Source organism: Merops nubicus, unplaced genomic scaffold, assembly GCF_000691845.1.
Source record: "Merops nubicus isolate BGI_N331 unplaced genomic scaffold, ASM69184v1 scaffold1750, whole genome shotgun sequence".
NCBI classification, from domain to species: domain Eukaryota; kingdom Metazoa; phylum Chordata; class Aves; order Coraciiformes; family Meropidae; genus Merops; species Merops nubicus.
The window spans coordinates 60435-69397 of record NW_008583345.1 but is presented as its reverse complement, the minus strand read 5'-3'; the positions used below and the strand labels follow the sequence as shown (position 1 = coordinate 69397).

Sequence of the window (8963 nt, the reverse complement as noted above, 5' to 3'; positions counted from 1 at the left end):
TTTGGGGAGGTGACGTCCCAAACGCACCCAGAGGCAGACCTGGAGGATGCAACAACCCTTTTGGGGTGCCCAGAGTGCATGGGAAAACTTAGAAACTGGTTGGAGTTAGACTTGGAATTGCACTTCTTGGTTGACCCTGTGTGCCTGGAAAACTCCTGCTGTATCATACGGGTTCAGTTTAACGGAGTGTGGATTCATCAAGGGCTTATCTGAGATATTCTTTGCTAGCCTGTGCATTTATAACTTGCCTTTGTTACAGTTCTCCCTTGCTTTGTGTTATCACAAAGAGAGTTCAGAGTTGTAGAATGATCTTCAGATAAGAAGGGTTTGTTTCTCTAACTGAAGTATTTCAGTTCAAGTAAAACTAAATATACACGTGTTTGGATAGATTAAGTAAGGGTTTTTTCCTGTATCCGTGTTCACTTGCTTACTTACTGTGAGTCTTTCTGACTTTTAGTCCAAATCAGTCAGGATTTTCAATTAAAAAAAGAAGTATCAAAACTCGCTTTATATCAAACAGTAACAAGTGGTCCCAATTTTGCATATGGTACAGGACACCATCAAATTTTAGCTCCTATAGTGCCCATAGTTGAAGAGTCATGTATTGGAATCCGTGTTTAAGCGAGAGCTTATGTATGTTTTTTTCTGATTATTAGCTCACTTCTTGAATCATGTAAGTGATTCTGGACCTTTCTACTTCAGGCTTCAGTGACTCTTTGGTAGAAGATCAGTGATGCTTATGTTGCACGTAAGGGTGTCTTGTAGCTCCTTGAGTTTAGAAGTATCCAGATAATGGGGTGATGGAAGTCACTGCAGAGTTCTGCTGCGTGACTGGACGGAAATGTCGTTGGTTCAGATAGTGCAGTGATAGGTGTAAGAAGACTGAGGGGCACCTGTGGGTGAGGTAAGAAGACAATATCTAAACAACAGGTCTGATATCAAGGGCTTCTATTATTTCTTTTTGGAGGTCTCGTGTCTTACTGTTAGGCAGCTCTCCATGACGTTGTTCTTAAACTGGAGCAGGTACCCAAAACCATATAAAAGTAGTCAGTTAGATGGATCAAATATTACAATATTCTTTCTACCTTTTCTGATGAAGCAGATATTCTCAGGTACAGTAGTGTTTCATAGCTAGTTAAAAATATGGCTTATGATTTAGCATTTAAGTTAGATCCAAAGTACCATTTGCCCTGTTTTTGGAAGAAAGCTACTTTAAAAGGGGAAGTCCAGTATATTATATTCAGCGGAAACTGTTTAAGAAGCCACCTCTGAGAGACAGTTCCTTTGTACTAAGGGACTAACCTCTCAAAAACCTTGCAGCTTTGCCTTTTATTAAATAGCTATATGTTGAAACTCCATTTCTTGTTCTAAGCTGTGTTTCATTTTACAGCTGTACCCTGTACTGTAAAAGACAGAGCATGTATATTTAGTTATAGTCTGCTCAAAAACTGTACTTGTTTAAAAGTTGAGGTTTTATTATTGTATGAAGTGTTACTAAAATGGTTAAATCTTGTTCCAAATTGTGCCGTATTTGTTTTATTACAACCCCTAGTGAAAAGAGCAAAGTGAGAAGGTGTTTGTTTTTTTTTTTTGTCAGAAAACCAGACACTGTACAAAGATTTTAATTTATTTTTTTTGTTTTCCCCTCCTTTCATTTCTGTTATTACAAGTCATTGTAGCAAGACAAGATGACTGTGTCTGTCTTGTTAGATACAAACCTGTGATAATTTAAATAATTATCTCATCAGTTCCAAGGAGCCAAAAAGGTTCAGTTACATTCTGGCTGAGATCTGCCACTGCTTACTACCCTTAAAAGTTTTCTGTTCCATCCCAGTTGTAAGATGGGGATATGTATTTTTTTCAGTATTATAAGGAAAGAGTACTCAGTTTTCTTATTACAATAACAAGCTGATAGATATAAAATGCCAAATAACCTGTATAATGTTTTGCAAAATGTGGAGTGAGATTGCAAAGACGTGGTTCCTCCTGTAGAGCACATCAGGTTCGCTGTGGGCAAGGCAGAACTGGCCACCCTGCAGGTAAGAAGGGGCTGTTGTTTGATAGCTTATAAAGAAAAAGCATTTATTGAAGTGGTAGAATTTTAGAAAGGGATTGGAAAGATTGCTGGACAGCTTCGAAGTCAGACAGAGTGTCCCAAAAGCAGCTGGCGACATGCTGTTGAAAGACAGTTTTGTGGTCTCGGTGAGAGCGAGCAGAGACGAGCGCTCCTCTGCAGCGGAGAGCGGGTCAGGAGACAGTGACACGGGGCGGGGCAGGCGCTTGGAAGAAGTTACAAGGGGAAGTGAGAAGTCTCATGGTCGAATTAGCTATCAACACGGAAACTGAAACTGCTTGTGATGGAGAGTAGTGGACTGAGGAGAGAGGAAGAGAAGCAGAGGTGCTGTGGCTGGTGGCTGCCGTGTGCACAGAGATTCTTTAAACCTGTCCTGCTCAGCCGTGTGGTTGAGGGGGGTGGTTTAGAACAGTGTGGCAGCAGCTCCTGCTGCTTGGTGTGAAAAGGATGCACTTCTTTCTTTGTGTGTGAATGAAACAGCAGGTTCCAGGACATCCTGTTTGTAAATAATCTCGCTGAGGAGTAATCAGGCTTGTGATCAGCTCCTTCATGCAGTGATGTGTGGGAGACCAAAGCACAGAAACTTGCTGGTATTTATGAGAGCTGCTGCATACACATCTCTCTCTTTTGGCCGTTTTGTGCCAGGTGTGTGCACACATACCTGATACGTAAGTAAGGAAGAGTAGACTGTGTAAAAGAAACGCAGCCATGAAGTTTTAAAAGTGCTTAAACTGAGACATTTTACACGTGGTGATCATTTATTTCAGTATTTATATTTACTCATCTTTTTCCCTCATTTTCTTTACAGCATTCAGACAGCTGGCTTAAATTCTCGTAGGTTTAAATTCTCATACAGTGCAAGATTTTACAGAAGCTGGTGTCAGTATTTCTTGTGCTAGCTTGTCATTGGATTGCTAGGCTTCAGTCATCAGCACTTGTTTGTTCCTCCTCATGCCATATCAAGAAGACAGCAATAACACTGGCTGCAGAGCCTGTGAGGCTTCTCAGATCCAGAGGTTTCTTCAGGCAGCAAACTGATGCTTCTCTGGGTAATACTGGGCTAGTAGGAAGAACAAACCTGCTGCTGTTCCCCATGGGGACAGCAGTTTGGTTATCTCAAGATACCTTTGTGAATATGGGAAAAAAAAATCCTAAGGGAGTAGAAGGATTTTGAGTATGGTTCAGATCTGTTGCAAATAGCTCTCTTTTCATGTTGGTACATAGATTGTCAATATTTAGAATAAAATGAATTTTCAGATATTCTTTACAGTACTGGAAATTAAGCTATCCTCAGTTTCAAGAATAAAAAGGTTTAACTTCCAGCTTGCATAAAACTCATGGGGTTTTATGGAATATACTTCTACAAATTCCCTAAAACAATAAAGTAGTTCCTATAGGAATGGTGATTTCTGATACAAGCTACTTGTGTCTCTGTGTCACAGAAGATGTCCATGAGCAGAGGTATCTCTCTCTGTATAAAATAAATAGAAGCAGATCTCGTGCTTGAAAGGAGTTTGGTAGTGTCAAAATGAACATTTTTTTGTTATCTTAGGAGACTGTTGGAGTCATCAAGATAAATAAAATGTAGTCAGGGTTGGAACTTTGAGGAGTCTATCTTGCTTTGGACCTACCATTTACACTTGCCCTTTTCTGGGGAGAAACCAGTATTGCTATTTGAAGGCTCCAGAGGTGCATTGTTAGTGCTGTGAGGTGCATTTGGACAGAACTTGAGGTGTGCTATACTTCCATTTTATGTTTGATGTGTGTGTATAATTTCCAAGGGATATACTTACTACAGAAAACCTGCTGGATAATTGTACTAGGTACTGTTTTTGGCTTTCTGATCAGGAGTTGCCTGTGTAGCTGTCCCAGGGAATAATCCTTCCTGGGCTGCTGGCTGTACTGGCAGGGAAGTTGGAGGCTTGGTAAGTGAAATAAACTGCCATGGTCAGAGCAGTTTGTGCAGTATAATTGCATCTATGCTATTTTCTGGTTAGGAATGGGTGTAGAAAATGTGCAAGAAAATGCTACAGAGATAGCAAATATTGCTGCTTTTAGAAGATATTTTTAACGTTCTGCTTCAGTTTGAACACTTTTTTTTTTTTTTCATGTTTCTGAGGTGTTCTTTAGTTTTGTTTAGGCTTAGATGCTTTCTTTGTTATGACCTAGTTACTATTTTCTCTGGCATTTCAATGATTTGCATTCTTTGTGTTTTGCCCTTTTGTACTCGTTGTTCAGGTATACTTGCCTTTGGTATTTTTTTTTCCCAGGTCTTCTTTTTTTTTTTTTTTAATGCTGAGACTTTAGAGATATAATTCTATATTTGTATTGATGGAGTTGTATGTGCAGTTGAAGGTATGTGTTCATAAGAGCATGTGGGGAGTTATACCCCTTACCATGATTTTTCAGTGTTTTTGGGCTGAAAAGACATTGCCTTGCCTTTCATTGGTCTGCAGTGCTGTGTACTTCTGTGTTAGAAGACTGAGGAAGAACTTGGTGGTATGGTGCAGCTGGAAGGAGAGGCATTGGTCTTGCTGAGAAATTCAGATCACAATTCATTGCATGCAGTGGCTGCTCCACCCAGCTCTTTGTTTTTAATAGCTTTTGTGGCAGCAGGTCACCAGAAGTGTCGCTGGTACTAACCTCTGTGGACACTGGTTGTGCTTGCAGGCTAAAATGGCAGGATGCTGTTAATGTTAGCCATGTTCTTGCCTTCTACTTGAATGGGCAGGAGTCTCCACTAGGTAGCGTTAACTTACACAAATGTGATTTTTAAAGAAATAAAAATGCTGGGGTGAACGTTGAATATTCTTCCATTTCTTTCTTTTTTTCTTTTCAGGACACTGGAGTCCATAAAAGTTTGATTCAAAACCAAATAAAACAGACAAAATGCCCAGAAAGAATAAAGACTATGGAGTGCTGCCAGAGTATGAGAAAAGCCAGATCAAAAGGACCTTGGAGTTGGGAACTGTGATGACAGTGTTCAGCCTTAAGAAGAGCAGTCCAGAAAGGAGGACGATTCAGGTCATAATGGAAACCAGGCAGGTAGCGTGGAGCAAGACCGCTGACAAGATTGAAGGTTTCTGTGAGTATTTGCAAAGTGTACCTGAACTTGGAGTCACAAAAGAATTGATGTAATTGTCAAATATTGATTTAATGAGCCTTTGTTAATACATGAAGATTTTGGTAGAAGAGTTCGATGATTTGCTGAGAATATTCTGAATTGTTGCAGTATAGGTGAAGAAACTTCTGCAGCTCATTTAGATATCTAACACTACTGAAATATGATCAATGTGCTTTTACCCTAAGCCCTGTTCTTAAAGGTTTCATCTTTGAATATGACAGCACTTGTCACTTGGTAACTCAATTCAGAGAACACAACTTTTTTCCATCGTTAAGCATCAGAAACTTCTGCAGCTCATTTAGATATCTAACACTACTGAAATATGATCAATGTGCTTTTACCCTAAGCCCTGTTCTTAAAGTTTTCATCTTTGAATATGACAGCACTTGTCACTTGGTAACTCAGAGAACACAACTTTTTTCCATCATTAAGCATCAAGATGTCTTATCAATTTAAGCCGGTAGTAGTCTTTACCCCTTCTCTCTCCTAAAAAGAAAAAAACCTTCAAATACAAGGGAACTGAATTCAGATTTCTGTTTTCTTAGGGAACTTTTGGGGTTCAAGATGTCTTATCAATTTAAGCCGGTAGTAGTCTTTACCCCTTCTCTCTCCTAAAAAGAAAAAACCTTCAAATACAAGGGAAATGAATTCAGATTTCTGTTTTTAGGGAACTTGCTGTTTTGGGGTAGAAATAATTATCAAGGAACCTTGTTGTAAAATACCAATGGCTTAAGAGGATGAAGCTGTGAGATATAAGTGATGGTTTAAAGGTCCTGAGCAGGTACCATCTCTTTAGTTGATATTTGAACTGACTAAACCCACTACTTACAACAAGGTCGGCAAATCAAAGGGGAGTGTAAAGCTATGTAGGACTGTAATAGCTATGGTAAAAACAAAATGAAACTAATCTTCAGTTCTTACTGGACACAGCTGATGTCAGCCAAGCTCATCCTGTGCTTTTTGGGTTAATACAGCTCCTGTTAGTATAATGTAATTACAGTGCTTGCATATGACAATATGATAACTCATTTATTACGGGCATGATTTCACTATGCAGCGGTGAATGGGAGGAATTGAATTGTTTGCCTGAATTGCCAGAATCATTTATTGGTCAGCCTCAGCTAATCTGAGAAGCTTGAAGTTGACAAAATGGGGCTATCTGGGAAAAGGTATTGTGATAAGAAGTTGGATTTGGAGAGCTGGGAAGGCTGAGCAGGCATGTTGGAGTGAGAATAAATACAGCGTGGAGAATCTACAGAGGAGTAAATGAACTTACTCAGCAGAGAGGGTTTTCTGTGGAAACCAAGTTAATCAAGGCTTGAGAGAAGGAAAAGGGTTTCTGAATGCAAGAAAGAGACTGAGGCAAAAAAAAAAAAAAAGCATAAAAAAAAAAGCTGTAGATATGGAGAATAAAGTAGATGTTTCTCCCTGTATCATCTTACTGTTTTGAGGGCTGAACTACATATACTTGAGTTCCAGTGGGGAAAAAAGTCTGCATGGTTCTGGCACCAGTTCCTGCAGTGGTGCAAGAGATGGGAGCCACACTCTTGGTGTTCTCACTGAATGTGAGTACATGCTAGCATGAGAGAAACTGAGAAGGAGGAGAGTGGAATTTCTGTTGAGTTGTGGATTTTTAGAAGGGTTTTTTTTTTTTTTTTTGGATTGTCTGTGCAACTTCCCTTCACGCTCCTTACTTACAAGTATTAAATCTGTTTGCTACGGTTTCCACTGGTTCCTGTCTTGTGCAAACTGGACCTGCAACTATAAATGAAATGCAGAGGAGTGGAAGACTGGTTGTCTGGAGGATGTTTTTATCAGTGGTGGTAAAAATATGGCCATATGCAGTGTTCTGGGAAAAAGCAAACAGATCTGGACACCCTGGTTAACAGATACTTGGGGTCATAATCTTGTAGTGCCTCAGTTTCTAATGTGGAAAATGAGGGTAATTATCCCGTCCTATAATGATGTGTGTGAATGCAAGTTACTGGTTCTGCTGTGCTCAGGTCCTGAAGTGAGGTGTACCAGAAGAAAAAGTCATGAGAGAAGATGAATAATTCAGTTCTGAGAGCATGGCTTGAATATGCTTAGGAAATAAAGCCAGGGGTTGCCCCCAGGGCAATAAGATTAAACCAGAGTAGAAAATGACCACGCAGTGGGCAAACGAGGTGTTAGAGCCTCCTGGCAAAACCAGGATGTGATCGTGTGTAGTTGAAGACTTATCATACCTATTTGCACAGAGGGGCTGAATTTAAAGCTGTATGGATAGTACATTCCAGATTCTGGGGTCAGCTGTTTTAGGGCTTGATTTATAATCCTTTATCAAAGCTTCCTGGGGTGGTGTGTGTTTGTCGTAGTACATCCTCATAATTAGTTTGCTTTGTGCACAGATTTTAACACTTTCAAAAGAAGGTGAATATTGTAGTTTGACTCTTCCACCTGGGTAATCCAGCAGGGTGATGACTTGCTTCCAGTTACAGAGGCAGTTAATAGCACAGGGAATATAGTTCTAGACCTGTGACTTACCCAAGGCCATCTGCCTCTCTCCCTGAACACTGTAGTACTGTACCAGGTTTTTTTTAATTGAGTAACATTTGTGGCCTTTATTATGGTGGAAACTTTAGGTCTGAGAATGTCATACTCTAAAGCACGAATATGCAAAATGTAGCTTTGTTGTCTTAAAAACCAACAAATCTGCCCCAAACCAAGATCTTTTCCTGGTATTTGCTGGAATGTGACATGAACAGTTGTAATTTACAATGAACTATATCTGATCTACTTGAAATGACAGTCACTGCAGCTTTAACTTGCTGACAGTGTTTGTGCAGAAGAGGAAGGAAATATTTTAATTTATTTATTTATTTAGTTATTTAAATGTTGCTATTACTTCTTTTGCCTGAGACTTTGCTTTTCTTTTTGCTTGAAAAGGGAAAAAAATATGGATTTTAAGCAAGTGAGATGGAGGATTAGCTATACTGATACAAATGTTGAGACAACCCCATGGCCCTGAACGTGGCAGTGCTGTGTATTTTAAATTGCATTACTCGTGACAGGATCCCTCTCGTTAAAACCCGTCAGCATTTCTGGTTAGAATATAGCGAAAGAGTTGCTAAAATTATGGCTGTTTCCTGCTCAGTGCAGATGTGTTTCTCTGGATGAGTAAGTAAAATGGAGATGCCATTCTTTAAAAAGCTCTTTCTAGACCCAGGCCTTTGGTAGGGGATATACAAAGGCTAGGACATCAATTTTAAACAGTCTCTGTCTTCATTGTGCATCTCAGACAAGTCTAAGTATTGGAGATTTTACACTGACCTTCTGAAATACTCGAATTGCCATATGCAGAAGGAATTTTCTAGCAGAAATTAACTGGGGAGTAACCTCTGTATTCTGTATTTTCCTCTAAATCAAAGAATATGGTTGTCTGTGTGATTCAGGGAAGGATATGCTATTTCAACAGGAGATCAAAAGGGCAAATATTAAGCTGATCCATGTCAAGTAAGTCCCCTTATTTTAAAAGATCATCAGAGGTTTTGGGTCACTTTTTGTTTTTTTAGCTTTTACTGTGGTGCTGAGAATGGTGTTATGCATTTTCTTAATTCTTCAAATACAGGATTTTATTTTAGCTTCTGGTGAGTTCAAGCTTTACGGTTAAGAGAGGGAGCATTATCTACCAGCTCTTCTACTCCTGCTAATCGTCCCTGCTCACCTGCAAGAGAGGGGAAGGAGTGACCCATCAGTGACTGCCCACACACTTCCTAAGTGTCCTGA

General features: G+C 39.6%; 1 protein-coding gene across 1 annotated transcript in view; it reads left to right on the top strand.

The window, feature by feature from the left end:
- Positions 1-4963: 4963 nt before the first annotated feature.
- The window catches only part of PLCG2 (phospholipase C, gamma 2 (phosphatidylinositol-specific)), a 54664-nt gene continuing 50664 nt past the window's right edge, over positions 4964-8963 (top strand). Inside the window, 1 exon segment of the mRNA XM_008940216.1 lies at positions 4964-5159. Within this exon segment, the coding sequence (XP_008938464.1) occupies positions 4964-5159 (196 nt within the window).